We start from the raw sequence: 17,548 nt of genomic DNA, 5'->3' as shown, positions 1-17,548 counted from the left end.
ATTTACTCGCGAATTATTTGACTTTGGATTTAATAGCGCGGTAAATATTGTCACTGAGAGTCATTTTTTGTGCTCGTTTTTCTCTCCCAATCAATCAGTTCCTCAATGGGATTTTTTTTTTCGGGTCTCTTTTGCCCAGGTGACCACAGAGATCCAATACGGGTTTTCTCTCAAACCACATGACAAAAACTGTCTACATAACAAGGCACAGCCGAAGCTCGCATGGTTTTAACACATCGGGCAGCTATGGTGACCATTTTACTTGAAATTCAGACCAAGTTTGTACATCGCTGAGCTGCTAAATGAGTGAAAAAGACAAATAAAACGGGTTCTTGTTTCTTTACAGCCAACCTTCCCATCAATTTCTGACAGTAGGAGGCGATGCTGAGTGTCAGCGGCAGGAGGCACGACGTCTTCCACAGCTGATCTGCGCAACTGAGATCAGCAGATTTTCTTTTACAGTCTATTTAATTCACAAATAAATGCACCTTTATCATACACAGAATCTCAGAAGCTGTCTATAAAATAAAGCACGAACATACTGAAGCTTGTAAGGCCTCACAAAGCACATCACATTTATTTAAGAACATGTTTTACACATTAGGCCCCTGTTTGTTTGTTTGTTTGTTTGTTTGTTTGTTTTTTAAATACTTGGTAATTTTACACCAGATATCCATAAATCCTTTGATTGAAACAATATTCATTGCCGTTTAATTTACTTGTATAAAGGCTTTAACAGTGTGTCCAAAAGTCATAATTCATAGTGTTTAATAAAACTGTCTGCCATTTATTACATGTCAGTTTTTAGAGCCAGCACAAAGGGGAAAATGAATTTTTGCAAGCATAGCTTTAACCCTTTAAAGTCCACTATTAAAATGAACCACTTCTAGCTTGTGTTACAGGTTATAAATGGGATAAAAGTGCATATGAAAAAAAAAACCCCACATACATACTCATCGGCCACTTTATTAAGTATATCTAGTTAGTACTGGGTTGGACCCCCTTTTTCCTCCAGAACTGCCTTAAGTCTTCATGGCATAAAGTCAACAAGGTGCTGAAAACGTTCCTCAGAGATGTGGCTCCATATTGACATGATAGCATCACAGTTTCTGCACATTTGTCAGCAGCACATTCATCCATCTCCCACATCCCAAAAGGTGCTGTACTGGAGTAAGATCTGGTGACTGTGGAGGTTATGTTATGCTGCTGGAGGCTGTCATCCTAAGATTGGTACACACTGGTTATAAAAGGCTGAACATAGGAAGATTGTGCATTTAAAAATGCTTAATTGGTGCCAAGCGGCCAAAGCGTGCCCAGAAAATATCCACCACGCAATTACACCATCACCAGCAATCTGAAGACATTTTCTCCCAGAGAAAAATACTGCTCACGGGATATTTTCAGTTTTCTAAAAACCCCATGGTTGTGCAGTAAAATCCAAATAGATCAGTAGTTTCTAGAATACTCAGACCAGGTTTGCACTGTAAGGGCGTCCAAAGAAAAAGAGAAACATTTGTTGCCCATTCTGATGCTCAGTTTGAACTTCAGTAAGTTGTTTCACATTGCTTAAATGCACTGAGTTTTCATCATGCAATTGGCTGATAAGAAATTTGCATTAACAAGCAGTCAAACAAGTGTCCCTAATAAAATGACCAGTTAGCATATAATCTCCATCAGCTTGTTCATCAGTTTATGAGATTTAGTAAAATGCTTCAGCCTCAGTGTCTTTGTAGTCACTCCAGCTGTCCAGCCATTCATTTTCCTAGTCAAATTTTGGTCTCAAGCAAGGCAGACTGACCTGGCTGATATAAGAGAGGCGAGATGGAAGCGCCTATAGAGGAGCATGTCTGTGGTTCCGAGTGTGGGAGGAGACTGGAGCACACAGGGAGAACCTGTAAACTCCACAGAGAAATACTCCAGCCGACCAGGAGGTGAGTGCTAACATCTGCACCACTGCGTAGTCCTCTCATCCTGCCACTGAAATGTAAAGACACTGTATCATCTGTATCTGTAACACTGTATCTTGTATCTTCTCATACATATTATATGTATGATGTTTAGTGATGTTTAGTGGGCTACAATCAGAATAATTAAAGGTCTACAAAAGAAAACCAGTCTGCCAGAGCACACTTTTGGTGCTGTTTTTGTTTTATGACTCGGAATCTCTTAGTTAAGGCTGTCCAAAGAAATACATTTCTGGCCATTTAGGTATTTAAACCAAAGGCTAAGTAGGAAATTTGTGTAAGAGCTTAAGAAAAGATGTTGCGTAAATGCATCCTTACAGGATGTGAAGACTCCAGCTCTGTGGGGTTCTTCTGGAGTTAAAACTTTTGCAGAGCTTTTACAAAACGACTACAATTCAAGTCTCAGCCAACAGATCTGCTTAAAATTATCCCTTATAGGCATCACGTGGCTTTGTGCGTGGCTTTGTGCAGAGGGTGACTCATTTATTCAGACTGTACACCCATTACAGTGAGACAGAGAGAGAGAGACAGAGGGAGGGAGGAACAGCCACCTAACAAGTGCCAAACTTGAGGCCAACCTCTCCTCCCATCTCATTCTTTCCTACATGGGCACTCTGATGGGTTTGCAGACAGCTCAGTTTGCAGACTGAAGAGAGAACCAAGACGAACACTGGGATCACGTAAGGAAATCGTCAAACTACTCTGCAAAGATCTCCAGAGATTTCTCATCCTCTAACAAACTTTAAAAAGGTAAATAGAATTTTATAAGTTAGTATCTTTTGGGCAAGGACATCACTTTAATTTTTGGGTGGAGTTGTTAACCCCACCCATGTCTTTTGATTAATTGTGCTTTGTCGTTTGTGTGCTTAATGTTAGGGGATTAAAAAGAGCCGGATGTATTTGGAAGTAATCAATATGTTCCAGTGAATTAAGCTTTGTTTTCTTTTTAACTTTGAACTTTGAGCCAAAAAGTTGCCTCATTTTTGTGTGTTTCAATGAATATTTCTTGGGCATATTTCTTTCATCTTATTTGTGACACATGTTCCACGTCGACTGTCGGATCAAACTGAATGGTGTGCATTTGCACTTGAATAAAACCTGCTCAAATTGACTCTTTAGACTCAAATGAATATAATCATATCTGTTTTGACAGCAAAATAAGAAAGTTACAATGGCGACACCCAAAAACACTCCACGAGGTGCAAACACACCACTTTCTCCCAACCGGATCACCCGTCTCCAGGAAAAGGAGGACCTCTGCAACCTCAACGATCGACTGGCCGTCTACATCGACAAGGTTCGCTCTCTGGAGGTTGAGAACGCCGGGCTGCGTCTGCGCATCACCGAGTCGGAGACAGAGGTCAGCCGGGAGCTGACGGGTCTGAAGGCCGCCTATGAGACGGAGCTGGCAGATGCCCGCCAGACACTGGACTCGGTGGCCAAAGAGCGAGCACGGCTGCAGCTGGAGCTGGGCAAGCTGCGAGAGGACCACAAGGAGCTGAAAGCCAGGTATAATGTTTACTGTCTTTGCACGTGTCTGCAGGAGCTGCTGAGAAAAAAGATTGATTGCTTTGGGTTTGTGCCCTCTCATCTTGGGTCCCCAAATTCCTTAAACTCACCCCTGTGTGTTTGATCGATGTGGGTGGGGTTTTTTTTTGTTGTTTTTTTATAGCTATAGTGGGAGTGTGTAACTTTAAAAGACAAAATAGTAACAACAAGATGAAATCATGAGCTGCAGAATTCACCCTTACTCATTCCTTACACTCAGGGGCTGTCACGGCACGATTTAATGTGGTTTGACCTTTAGCTTCCAGTATCTAATTTCAGCAAGTCTTAGGAGTTTCTTGTCATTCTGCTGACTTCATAACTCATTTCTGTTTGTGTTATATTTACATTAGCAGTTACTATTATCCCATAATTATCACCTGTCCCACAGTGTCTGCTGTTCAGCTAAAGTTATACGATACAGCTTTTGAAGTCAGGATTGCCAAACTCTTCTCAGAAAGAACTCTGCTGCAGAGTGTCTGGTGATCATGAGATGTCTCGCTGCTGCGAGGCATCTAAAATCCCCCTTTTCAAACAAACCCTTTCAATTGAAGGCATCTATTTGTCCCTTAATACAAATGTGAAATGGTTTGGACTTCAGTGTTGATACATATTAAGCAGCAGTTACTCATAATCTTTTAATAACTGATGTTTTAACTTGGTGATGCACTGAGAGTTGTGTTACCCTGCCGCTGGGAACACTCCCTATAACTGTAACATATTCTCCTCATTGCTCACTGGGCAAGAGCTGGAGTGGGACTCCAGCTCTTTCCCATGCTTCCACATCCAGAGGCTGATGACTAACTCTTTCCCCAGCTTCTCCTCCTTCACCAAAGTCATCATTATACACAATACGTGGCAGTGTTTAAAGAGCTCCACTCTTGCCTGGATTATTTTTCCGTAAATAATAAAACGACGGCCACAGTGTGTTTGGCAAAGCCATACCGTTGCCATGGCAATATCTCAGCTACAAAACAACGGCTGTGGCTTGTGGCTACCAGATCCACGGGACTTGATGAAAATCACTGTGGTCTATGACTCATATGCACCGAGGTCTTTCCCCTGCTTCTGCTTCTTGTAGACATCCTCATTCAAAAATAGCTCATATTTGTTTGATTAGAGTGTGTAAAGGAAACTATAGTAATTCAGTTTTAGGTCTTAGGTCACTAAAACAAATGCAGTAAGATGCTTAAACTCTTAAACTATGGATTCTCAAAGCTTGAATGAATTGAGTGTCATTTGAGTAAAACGAGAGAAAATGTACACATTGAAAGTCTCAGTGGCATTTGTAATAGTAGTTTAAGGTTTTGTTCAAGTATTGTTGCTATGGTGACTAATGGAGATAAACATGAATGAGAAATCCTCCCTTGATCTCACTCAAAGCTGTCATAGAAAATGTAAAGTAGTGCATTCTTTCATTCATGCTTGCACTAAAAATGAACAAAAGCTGCACTTTGAGAACTTAAAGTGGAACTTAGTCCCCATTTTTGTTTTCATAGGAACACTAAAAAAGAGTCAGAACTGGGGGGAGCCTTGCAGAGGCTCAAAGACCTGGAGGCTCTGCTTAATTCGAAGGATGCTTCCTTGACTACGGCTCTTGGAGAAAAGCGTAACCTCGAGGTGGAAAACAGGGACTTGAAGGCGCAGGTTGCCAAGGTAAAGTCAAACCCACGCTCAATTTAAAACTCAATAGAAACACATCTGGGCTCAATCTTTCTGCAGTCAGTCTACAAGCTCAGAACCTCTCTGTTTGTCCTTCATAGTCCTCCTCTCTTTCTTCCAAGTTTTGTTAGTAAATGTCAGCTAATTCAGATTTCAACAGGGGTTGAAGGACAGCCTCTCTGCATGTTTTCCTGCCCGCATACTCCACTGACTGCTTATTTTCCACTCCGCAGCATTACTTTGTACTCATACTCGGCCCATTTTGTGCTTCTTTTTTAGTTGGATACCAGCTTGGCCGATGCCAAGAAGCAGCTGCAGGATGAGATGCTGAGGAGGGTGGATGGAGAGAATCGCATCCAGACTCTGAAAGAGGAGCTGGAATTTCAGAAGAACCTCCACTCTGAGGTCTGAGCGCTTTTTGCATATGTTCTTATCATTAGTTAATCATTTTAAAAAGTACCCATGCTGGACTTTACTGATAATCATTGCTGGTAAATTTTCAATAGGAGCTGCGGGAGATAAAGAGGCGTCATGAGTCCCGCGTGGTTGAACTGGATAATGGCCACCAGCAGGAGTTTGAATGCAAACTGGCCGAGGCACTGGCGGATATGCGCAACCAGCATGAGCTGCAGATTAAAATGTACAAGGATGAGATCGAGAAGACCTACAACACCAAGGTAGACCATCAAGTTACTGTTACTAAAGGTTTACTTTGCAGCATTTATGTCTTCTGTTTTGGTCCTCAGTGGTGAACGAAAGCTGCACTGAATAATTGCGCAGCAGAAATATCCAGTTAAAACATCGTGACATGGTTGTGTAGTTCCGAGTTGTTGGGCTTTCGCAGTTTCACAAATGTCTTGTATAATTTGGTTACAGTCCATGTTTTATCTCCCTCCATCAGCTGGAGAGTGCTCGTCAGTCAGCAGACAGGAGCAGCCACCTGGTTGGGGCAGCACACGAGGAGCTCCAGCAGATCCGAGTACGCCTGGAGTCCACGTCGACTCAGCTCAGCCAGCTACAGAAACAGGTTCTTACAAATAATCAGCACACACTTATCTGCAAGCATACATCACTTAAAGAAAAGGGTGATATTTTTCATATTTCAGAGCAGGGGTGCAAAACATAAGACACAATCGACCCGCCAAAGCTGTAGAAAATGTAAAGAAGCGCATAGATTTTGAATTTTTAACTGCAGTTTCATAGGTTTTACAGATGTTCCTGATAATAAAGATTGCCCACTTTCATGCTAAATCAAAGTAATTAAGCAACTAAATGACAAGAAAGTTTGTTTTTCAAATATTGAGTCCATAGTAAAAAGAACAACAAAAACTTTATATTTTATCATTTCAGAACAGTCTGTGGAAAGAAGTAACATAAATTATTCTGTAGTTTTGCGTATTTATCATGTAGTTTCACTGGTCCGGCCAATTCAATATCACCTAAGATCAAAGTGGGGTGTATGTGACTCACTATGTAAAATCAGTTTGACATCCATGTTTTAAAGTAAAAACAGACCCCAACAGAAATCAATTTAATTTAAAACAGAAGTTGTTTTTATAGATTCACATGAATTAGGCTCTTCAAATTGATGCTGGCTGTAAACTCCATTTATTTGTTTAAAAGTTCAGTTTTTCATGGTTTCTCTAGATTTCCTTTGTTTTTTGAGCTCAATTATTAACTCACTCCTTGATTGCTCTTGAGGTCTCCAGACTTGCTTGTTTGATCCTATCAGGCAGTAACTTTGTGACTCTTTGGTTTGATCCAGCTGGCAGCTCGTGAGGCAAAGATCAGGGACCTCGAGGATGCTCTGTCGCGGGAGCGGGACAGCACGCGTCGCCTTCTGGGTGAGAAGGATCGAGAGATGGCAGAGATGAGGCACCAGATGCAGCAGCAGCTCGATGAGTATCAGGAACTCCTCGACGTTAAGCTGGCCCTGGACATGGAGATATGCGCCTACAGGAAGCTGCTGGAGGGAGAAGAGCAAAGGTATGTGTAACGACGCTCATCGTTTCCTCTGTGTGGTTCATAAACTTTTTCATTTATCTCATCATCGTCATCAACATGTTTCTCTCTGCAGACTGCGTCTTTCGCCCAGCCCTCCTCCTACCAGGGCGGCGGGAAGTCGATCCTCTACTTCTGGAGCTCTCTCTCGATCTATCCACCACAGCGCTCAGAACTCCCCTGCTAAGAGACGTCGCCCTAACGACACCGACAGCGAGGCCTCCAGCTTCGCCGGTGGAGCCGTTTCCCGCACTCGCATCACCCAGCAGGCTTCGGCCAGTGGACGTGTCACTGTGGACGAGGTGGATCTGGATGGGAAATATGTCAGACTCAGCAACAAAGCTGATGAGGTGAGATGGAGAAGTTGGAGGTGGACTGACTACATTACTATTTGTAATGTAGTGACTTTGAACTCTGACGTTTTTACCCAACTACCCTCTTGCTCTTGTAGGATCAGAATCTGGGGAACTGGCAGGTGAAGCGGCAGGTGGGATCTGGCACTCCCATCGCCTTCAAGTTCCCAGCTAAATTCACCTTGAAGGCTGGTCAGAGGGTGACGGTTAGTAGCGTCTTTATTCAGCAATCAGAATCACCAATCAACACCTGATTAGCACAGATGATTTACTCTGTACTGTCCATGTGGTCAGATCTGGGCCTCTAATTCTGGTGGAACTCATAATCCTCCATCTGACCTGGTGTGGAAGAATCAGCCCTCCTGGGGCACCGGAGACCTCTTCCAGACTACTTTGATCAGCACTAATGGAGAGGTATTTTGAATTAAATCAGCTTATTGGGCTTGATAGACATTTCATTCAGACCTAAAGTGTCAAGACATCAAAACTCATGGCCAGTATATTTAAAATATACCGAAACTGAATGAATAAATAAGAACTACAACACTTTTCTTTCAGGAAATGGCAATGAGGAAGGTCACCCGCACTCACCTTGAAGAAGAAGATGATGACATGGTGAGAGAAATGATAGTTTTCCTAGCATGTGCATAATGAGATCATGTGCAGGACCAGAATCCAATTAGCAGCATCCACTGGTTTTGCATTGAATTAAAATAAGAATCACATTAATTCAGATATTAACATTTCAAATGGATCCGTATCACTGTGTGGGGGCGGTAACATTGAAACTGAGCATTACGTGTTGCATGATAAGGTGATGGTTGGTAAGTAAAATAAAGATATTTAAAAGGATATATGTGTTTTTAGTTAGGTGAAGCAAGGACACATGTGCGTGTGCAAATGAAGAAATACAGCAAAATCTCACACAGTTGCAGCTCCCAATGGATATTTTACATTCTTACTAGAAAAATGATTATCAGTAGTGAAGAATAGTTGCAAACACACATATTTCATCAACTGTTTACGCAACTCAATGTTAACTGTTAAAAGAGACAATTTAAAAAAAACAAAAAAACAGTTCACTTATTGTTTTTAGGCTCTTGTTCATTGTATCAGGGCTACAAAAATACAGGAGACAAAGGCGGTTTAATAACAAAAGCTGTTACAAAACCAGTCCTCCCATAGATACAGACTATTTACACACACAGGACTGAGTAGATGCTCATTAAACAAATAAGGGTGGGGCAGGCAGTCACAAAGGAGTGTCAGAGGTGGGGGGGAAGAGACAAAGACAGGAAGTCAATCCCAAGAGACACAAAGAAAATCACATACCAAAATAAGACAGGAAATGGAAACAAGAAAGACAAAACAGAGACCAAAACATTAGGAAAATATCAGTGAGAAGGAATGAAAATTAAATAAGCACAGGCACCACGACACATACTTGACCTTTATTACCACTGCAGGGTTTGTTTGTTTTTTTAACACACATTAATTAAAAGCTGTGTCTGTGCCTCAGCAGGTGGCTCACAGCACCTGTGGGGACGGCGAGTACAACCTGCGGAGCCGGACGGTCGTGTGCGGCTCATGCGGACTTCCTTCAGATAAATCCAGCAACTGCTCCGTGTCCTCTGCTTCCCGCTCCTTCCGCAGCGGAGGCATCTCCGAGGGTTTACTGCCCCACTCCTACGTGTTCAGCACGAGCACACCTCGCAAGGTGAGTACCGCAGCTCATACAGGAGATATATGACTTCCCTTTCATGCAAAGATTACCTCTTTTTTGTCTATTAATATGCATGTGTGATAATTCTAATTTTGTTAAAATTTCTTCCTAGACTGGAGGCAGAATGGAGAGCTGTCCAATCATGTGAAGCCCTGGGGCCACTACACTACATTTTCTATAGCTTCTTAGGTATCAGTTGTTGAGTTATCTGGTATAGTTTTTAGTTCAGTTTATGTACTTTCAATTTAATTTCAAGTTATTGAATGCCAGAAAATTTTATACTGCTTTTTATAATGTACATATGCATGAATAAGAATAATTTTCCAGAGCCTAAAGGTTAATTGGGGTTAGCTTTGTTTGTTTTTTTATATTAGGGACATTTAAGGTTGGAAAATGTAAAACAGTTACTTTAACATTCATTCGTTTTAAAAACTTAATTCAAATTAATTTCATTATACTCTATAGACACTCTGACACAGCGGGGTTGTGATCAGTTTACAATTTTACCAAAATTGAAAACTTTTTTTTTCTCATTAAATCTTCTTACATGGTGAAGGTAAAATGAACCCAACCTTGCTACAGATCTACAGAATATTGTCGGGTTTTTTTTATTATTAAAATGAATAAACGTGTTTTCAGAAACCTGCCTTTTTTCTGTGTCTTTCTATTTACTCAGTTTCTTACAATATTTACTGCCTCACCATAGAATCTAATACAGGGGTGGGCAATTCCAGCCTCTAATAATTCCTCTATTAGGACACAGTCAGGTGTTGCTATATAGTTCATCTGTTTGAACGAGGCCAAGAGTTTTATTGATTTAATAAAAATCAATAATTAAAAAAAAAGTTTCATTCAAATGAAGAAAAATATGACATTTGTATTCAGGCTCACAATTACATGATAACAATAATATAAAAGAACAGATTATAACTGTTCAGTATTCATACTCGTCCACGGTATTATAAAACTATAGGTGCATTTATTTCACCACCTCTTGAACTTTACTTGAGTATTTCATTTATATTTTTTGTACCTTTTCTCCGCTATTTAGAAGGAATTCCTGCTTCTTGAAATTACAAAAAATAAATAAAAATATTTTCAAAATCAAATCGTTCATATATATAATGAACATTCCAAATCATAAATGAAGTTTCTGCTCATAGACCTTCTGTTTTTATAAAGAATTATTTACTGGAATATCTTTAATGGAAATGTTTTTGAACATTTGTGCTTTACTAGTTATAGTTAAATTAAGGATATAAAAAAGAATGTATAAAATGGGCTTATATCGTGTGTCACATGGGTCTGATTCTATATAGCTGGCATATAGGGATTCTACTTCATTTATATATAGTAAGGGTTACGCATATTTTCTCATTTTAATTAGAAAAGTGTGTCTTTTACTGCAGTCTCTCCGACTGAGAGCAGGCTTTTATTTTGGAATCCTGGTTTTCAGGTCGCTTTCAAACCCGGAAGTAGCCTACAAGGTCAGGGTGCAAGTGTTGCTCTTGCACAGCGTCAAAGTTCCAAAACTAAGAGCTCTGTGGTTTAAAAGGACAAAACTGCATGTGAAGCTGTCTGCAAGAAAAAGGGTGTTAAAATTTGGTGAGTGTCGCTAATGTTTTGACACGAAGTGGAGCAAATGCTAAACGTTAGCTAGCAAGTCAGAGCTAGATAACAGTGAAGTGGACATGAGAGTGCTCCTACTGTAGCCCTGCGACATTAATGTGTACACAGTAATATCCACATAACCGTGTAATGCAGATAAAAAAAAAAAAAAAAAAAATACAAATGCTAATAAACATTTACAAATATTAGTCGCGTTGATCTGAACATAAATCGAACTGGATGTTAGCAAGTGAAATCTGTTTCACTTCAGTGTTCATAGTTCAGACACTTTTTATTTCTGTGCAGTCATGTGGATTAATAAGTAAACCCTGACTGCTTTCATTGTAATTAAGAGGGTATGTAGCAGTAAGGTGCTGCTAATCACGATTAATTGATCATGAGCACCTCTGTAAAAGCACAAGTTTAGGCACTTTTGCTGGTCTGCAACATTCAGGTGTGTCAACACAGTACCACAAACTTCCCAGCAAATTCATCAAAAGATCGATCTGTGCAATGAACTGTTAGAGAAAGATTAAACAAGTCTGGCTCGTTTGGAAGGAGTGTTTTGCAGACACAGGATGTGGTCACCTTACAGTCACCAGGTTGACTGTCTGCACCAGTTCATATTTGATTCAACTGTTCTTTAATCTGTCTGACAGCTAAAGCCTGACCCAAATTCAGTCATGCAACAGGACAGTGATGTCTAGCACAGCAGCAAATTTGTGAAAAAGAAAAGAATCAAGGTGTTACAATGGCCAGGTGAAAGACCTCAGCATGATTAAAATGCAGCAGGCTCTTAAGAAAGCTGTGCATTAATAAATACCTGCAAACCTCAAGGAACCGAAGCAATGTTATAAAGAAGAGTAGGACAAAATTCCCCCTTAGTGATGTTAGAGGCTGATAAACTCATACAGGAAATGATTGCTGCTAAAGGTGGTGCTACAAGCTGCTGAATCATGGGCTGTAATTAGTTTTTCACAGGATTGCAGAGATTCCTGTGATAATGTTCCTTTTCACATAATTTTAGCGATACAGATAATAGTTTTCTCTGTATTGATTATTAGTGTATTTACATAAAATAAGTTACTTGTAATCTATTTACATTTGTTTTTATTATTGTTATTCTTATTTTTTTAATGCTGCAGTGGTCTAATTCAAGATGATTTTCTCCTGTGGGAGGAAATAAAGCAGTCAGATCTGTAAATATTACTGCACTTAGATTATTTTTTTGTTTTGATGGTTACACAGAAAATACACTCAGTTTATCTTTACTGTATTAGTTTTGTAATAACACAGTATCATTTTAGTTCATTTTTGTTGTGGAATTTTGTTTTTTAAATGCCTAGTATGGGTTTTTTTATTTAGTTTTAATCAACCATGTTCTGGTGTTGCACAGACTGTGTGAGAGTGGGGTGTCTCACCTCTTTCTTTAACGCATACTAAGCAGCAACGCAGACGAAGGGAATGACTGATTCTAAGTTTGCAGTCTGCAGGTGTGAGCAAATAAAAGCAAGGAAACAGCGAAAGGAGTGAAACCTGCGTCATCAGCAGACTGAACATTGCTCACTGTGGTCTTTTCTTAAATTTCCTCAGGAGCTTGTATCATCTGGATGTTGAGCGTTCGAGCTCTGTTTGGGATCGGCTTCCTGGTGACCTCACGAGCCGCGACAGCCCTCGCTCAGGCAGGGACATGCCCGTTGCCCGCTGCAGCTAACAGCCACAGAAAGGACTGTTTCAGCAGCACACCAGCGTCCACCATGGCCCAGGCCATCAAATATCTCGGGTGAAGGTTTTAACCTTTTCACACATAAGAGTAAAACCAGACTTCATGAGTCTAGACTGACCTGTAAATACTTCACAGGCAGGAGGAGGCCCAGCACATCGACGAGGAGCTCTTCAGTGAGTACGGCTTCAGTGTGGATCAACTGATGGAGCTGGCTGGACTCAGCTGTGCCACAGCCGTCACACGGGTGAGCGTCACCGTGGGCTCTTATTTTTGAAATGCAAATCTAACGGGAGGAATATTAGTCACTGGACTGGCAACAAACTCTTTTATAATGTAAAATAATTATTTCAGGAACTAATGTGAGACCTCTACCTATTCCAGCTGCTCAAAAATGAGTTTGGTGTCTTTAGGGTTTGAAGAAAGAAACAACGGTCGAAAGTGGGGTGTAGAAATATTTTCACTTTTTTCTTCTATTCTATGGTTGAGCCACTTAATCCAGTTACAAAAATAAAAGTTTAAACATTGATGTAAATAGACAGCTACCAACCAGTTACGCAAAAATCGTGTGATGAATTTCCCCCAAAACTCTGATCTAATCTTACTCGTCAGCCTTTATTTTTCTGTAGTCAGACTAAAGTAACATTACACTTGATGACGTTATAGTAATGTTGAAACATTCGTCTTTTTGCACAATCAAAGTCTGAAATATTTTCAACTGCACTTTTAAGTTTGCTGTTGTGGAATTGAGATGCACTTGATACAACTGCATTTTGCTCGAAGGTGCAGGAAGAAGCTTTACTTGGTTTGCGTAACTAACACAGAACGGGCCCTTAACCTCCTAAGACCCAAACTCTTCCATGACATGCATTTTTAATTTCTCTTTGATATTTGGGCTGATTGTGACCCAATGAATGTAAAAACAAAGAATTGCCATATTTTTTACCTGATTTTTGTTTCTGAGAAAAATTAGAGCCACATATGAGGATATTTGTCTAAAATTTCGATGGAACAGTGGCAGTATAATGTCCTCGTAAGTGGATATCAGGCCCTTGTAGAGCAAAATTTAGGATTTTGGTCTAAACAACCCAAAATGTGATGTCCACATATGTGGACGCCAGGTCCTAGGAGGTTAAATATATCAAAGTTTATTTTGCTTTCTTCTTTTCCTTCAGGCATATCCACTTACTTCTCTGGTGAAAGCCAGACCTTCTCTGCTAGTGATTTGTGGACCAGGTAACAACGGGGGCGATGGCCTGGTCTGTGCCCGGCATCTGAAACTCTTTGTGAGTGTCTCTCAATTTCACAGAAGAGGAAAGTAAACCATTTATTTTCACATCCTCGTTCAGCCTTAAAATCCTAAATTCCTTTTTCCTCGTTAGTACTTTGTGTGTCTGATTTCAGGGTTACGAGCCGACCATCCTGTACCCAAAGAGGCCAAACAAGCCGCTGTTCCAAGGCCTAACCACACAGTGCCAGAAAATGGAGATCCCCTTCCTGACTGAGATGCCTGAGGTTTGGTGTTAATAAAATATGTAGCTGCAGCTTTATCCAATGTAAACACACAGACACACTGCTTATTGTTTTCTGACTGTGCATTTTGTATGAAGCTGTACAAATGCTCTGTTACACATGAACAGAGCTAATGTAATTAGGCTCCAGTTTAAATTAGCTGTCTAAATGATACTGAGGGGATAATAGCTCTGTTTTTATTACAGCAAACTAGATAGTGAATAATTTCATTGGTAGCTAAGAGGAGCTTTAGTTGATGGATTTACTCACTGAAATAAATGTGCTTTCAAGCTATTGATTAATTCCTTTGAAACTAACTTATCTGGGTAAAACTGTCTCCTCAGGCCAAAGCGATTGATGAAGCATACAACCTGGTGATAGACGCCATCTTTGGCTTCAGCTTCAAGGGAGCTGTGCGAGAGCCCTTTGGCTCTATCTTGGACACACTGAAAAAGTCCACAGTGCCCACAGCCAGCATCGACATCCCCTCAGGTCAGTCCTCACCAGTCCTTGGGTGACATTACTTTGTGAAGTAACTGGTTACAATACAAAATTACTGCCATTAAAAAGTAATCAATAAGGCATGCACCAGTATAGTGGGGCAGGGGTTAGCACATCACCATGAAGATGTGAATGTGAAGTGCTGTTTTTCTTTGTTAGCCATGCTGACAGACTGCTAACCCTTCAACGATATAACCTGCCTCCCAGCTCATGGCAGCTGGGGAAAGCTCCATGTCGCCACAACCTTGAATTGAAATGTCTCTTATAAAAATGGATGTATTAACTTTTGCTAGCATTACCTCTTAAACTAAACCCAATGTATAGCCAGCTTTTAGCTGAAAAACATGTGGTTTTGCAGTCCTCCTCGCTGCAGTACGGCTTGCCAGCAATGTTGTGGAGTTCTGCTTATTGTCAGTGAGGATTTATTAAACTGCAGTGCATCTGTCAACAGTCTGGAATGATTATAATCAATAACTGCATGAAGCCTGCTGCATGTCCGCGCTCCCAAACAGAGGATATTGATTTGGGTCTAACAACTGTCGCTAACAGACATACTGCAGATTATCTCAGGAAACAGAAATTTCAGCTGGTTAGTGACAGCCTTTTTTTGTTTGTTTTCATGTTAAAGGTTGGGATGTGGAGCAGGGTAGCACAGATGGACTCCAGCCTGACATGCTCATCTCTCTCACTGCACCAAAGAAATCCGCCTCCCTGTTTAAAGGACGATATCACTTCTTGGGAGGCAGATTTGTGCCACCTGGCTTGGAGAAGAAATATCAACTCAACCTGCCCCAGTACCCCGGCACAGACTGTGTTTTGCAACTCTAAGAGATGTGGGCCATCACTGAAGGGAAATAAGCTGTCACTGGCGTTATAAAGCAATCAGCTTAGCTCAGCATAAAGGCTGTAAACTGGGTGAAACAGCCAGCAGCGTGACATCCGTTCACTCATTAACACGTCTTGTTTGTTGATTTTAAGAGAGCTTATGTGACATAATCGTATGCCTTCATCACACCTGCAGCACAATGGCAGCATCAGCTAAAGTAAATATGAAAATAAAAAAATTCTTTCTCTGACAAACTGACAAACTTTTTAAAGTTCATATATTCTGCTTTTCCCAATTTTTTTTTTTTTTACATATACGTACACGTATATACGTGATGGGAGAAGGGAGCGGGAGATCGACAGACTGATTGGTGCAGCGGCTGCAGTGATGCGGACGCTGTACCGGTCTGTTGTGGTGAAGACAGAGCTGAGTGTAAAAGCGAAGCTTTCAATCTACCGGTCGATCTACGTCCCTACCCTCACCTATGGTCACGAGCTGTGGGTAGTGACCGAAAGAACGAGATTGCGAATACAAGCGGTGGAAATGAGCTTCCTCCAAAGGGTGGCTGGCCTCTCCCTTAGAGATGGGGTGAGAAGTTCGGCCATCCGGGAGGGGCTCAGAGTAGAGCCGCTGCTCCTCCACATCGAAAGGAGCCAGCTGAGGTGGTTCGGGCATCTGACAAGGATGCTCACTGGGCGCCTCCTGGGTAAGGTTTTCTGGGCATGTTTCACCAGGAGGAGGCCCGGGGCAGACCCAGGACACGCTGGAGAGATTATATCTTGGCCGGCCTGGAACGCCTTGGTGTTCCCCTGGATAAGCTGGAGGAGGTGGCTGGGGAGAGGGAGGTCTGGGCTTCTCTGCTTGGGCTGCTGCCCTCGCAACCCAGCCCCGGATAAGCGGAAGAAAATGGATGGCTGGATGCATATACGTACACTCACCAGTCATTTCATTAGGTACAGCATGCTAATAATGGGTTAGGCCCTCTTTACCTTCAGAACTGCTTCAATTCTCTGTGGCATAGACTCAAAAAGGTGCTGGAAACATCCCTCAGAGATTTTGGTGCATTGACATGAAACAATCTGCCGTACTGCTCCTAGATCTGGTGACTGGAGGTAATTTGAGTGGACTGAATTCAGTATCATCTAAGAAACAAGCTGGAGATTATTTAAACTGTGTGACGTGGAGTATCATCCCCCTGGAAGCAGACATCAGAAGATGGACACACTGTGGTCATAAAGGGATAGCCATGGTCAGCAGCAATTAAGCAATGCTCAGTTGGTATTAAGGAGGCCAAAGCGTACCGAGAAAATATCCCCTGCACCGTTACACCATCACCAGCAGCTTAACCACTCACGAGGCAGGATGGGTCCATACTTTCATGTTTATGCCAAATTCTGACATCCAAATGTTGCAGCAGAAACTGAGACGCATCAGATCAGACCATGTTTTTCTAATTGTAGCCTCGGTTTCCTGTTCTTAGGTTTTTTGATTTGATTTGATTTGATTGATTAGCATTCAAATTCATATCTCAGTGAAAACAGTGAAAAAACAAACAAACAGTGAAAACAGAACAAAAATCTACCATAAAGAAAGAAAGCATGAGACAAGGCTAATCAAAAGGTATTGGCAGAAGCATTTGCTTATTACTCCAACCCTTTTCACAAAATATCTTTTTGTATGCAGCTCCTGTACACAGGGCTTGAAGAAAATAATAAAACAAAGCAAAAACCAAACAAAACAAACAAACAAAAACAAAGAAAAAAAAAACTTTCCACCTTAGATAAGTAACTACATCAAAGCAAAAGAATCAAGAGGTTGTTTTTTTTTTCTCTCCTTTTTGCTCTTTTCATTCTTGATTTATATATTTTTCTAATACTCTATTTTTAAACATGTTTTTAAACAAGGAAAATGAACTACACCTTTTTAAATCACTGTCATAACTATTCCACAGGTTAACTCCTCTAACAGAAACACATCTCTGCTTTATATTTGTCCTCATCTTGTTTTTCTTAAAGGTGAGTGTCATATAGTGTGGTGTGCTGCTACTGGAATCAACAAGGCGTTTTCAGCCAGAGAACTGCTGCTCACTGGGTATTTTCTCTTATTTGGACAATTTTCAGACTGCAAATC

The 17,548-nt window shown here is 41.0% G+C and overlaps 2 protein-coding genes and 1 long non-coding RNA gene across 4 annotated transcripts; all 3 read left to right on the top strand.

Moving 5' to 3' along the window:
• Nucleotides 1-107: 107 nt before the first annotated feature.
• On the top strand, nt 108-498 carry LOC113014981 (uncharacterized). The gene is made up of 2 exons (XR_003271033.2): nt 108-249; nt 347-498. It is a non-coding gene; the product is annotated as an uncharacterized LOC113014981 (long non-coding RNA).
• A 2,073-nt stretch (nt 499-2,571) lies between these two features.
• LOC113014939 (lamin-A-like) lies at nt 2,572-9,894 on the top strand. Of its 2 annotated transcripts, none has more exons than XM_026156808.2 (13): nt 2,572-2,714; nt 3,118-3,473; nt 5,009-5,165; nt 5,451-5,576; nt 5,678-5,848; nt 6,073-6,198; nt 6,937-7,157; nt 7,249-7,522; nt 7,624-7,731; nt 7,820-7,939; nt 8,084-8,140; nt 9,048-9,242; nt 9,361-9,894. In XM_026156808.2, exons 2-13 carry the CDS (start codon nt 3,136-3,138, stop codon nt 9,394-9,396), a joined length of 1,929 nt encoding a protein of 642 aa, XP_026012593.1. In that variant the 5' UTR covers nt 2,572-2,714; nt 3,118-3,135; the 3' UTR covers nt 9,397-9,894. The 2 variants fall into 2 exon arrangements, with proteins under 2 accessions (XP_026012593.1, XP_026012592.1); XM_026156807.2 differs by having other exon boundaries at nt 9,045-9,242.
• Nucleotides 9,895-10,682: 788 nt separating this feature from the next.
• On the top strand, nt 10,683-15,680 carry naxe (NAD(P)HX epimerase). The gene is made up of 7 exons (XM_026156850.2): nt 10,683-10,853; nt 12,450-12,639; nt 12,718-12,826; nt 13,755-13,865; nt 13,984-14,094; nt 14,436-14,583; nt 15,221-15,680. The coding sequence occupies exons 2-7, from the start codon at nt 12,467-12,469 to the stop codon at nt 15,418-15,420; spliced, it is 852 nt and encodes a 283-aa protein (XP_026012635.1). The 5' UTR covers nt 10,683-10,853; nt 12,450-12,466; the 3' UTR covers nt 15,421-15,680.
• Nucleotides 15,681-17,548: the final 1,868 nt, after the last annotated feature.

Source organism: Astatotilapia calliptera, chromosome 22, assembly GCF_964374335.1.
Source record: "Astatotilapia calliptera chromosome 22, fAstCal68.1, whole genome shotgun sequence".
Classification (NCBI taxonomy): domain Eukaryota; kingdom Metazoa; phylum Chordata; class Actinopteri; order Cichliformes; family Cichlidae; genus Astatotilapia; species Astatotilapia calliptera.
The sequence above is the reverse complement of the archived record's forward strand: the minus strand, read 5'-3'. Positions and strand labels throughout refer to the sequence as shown.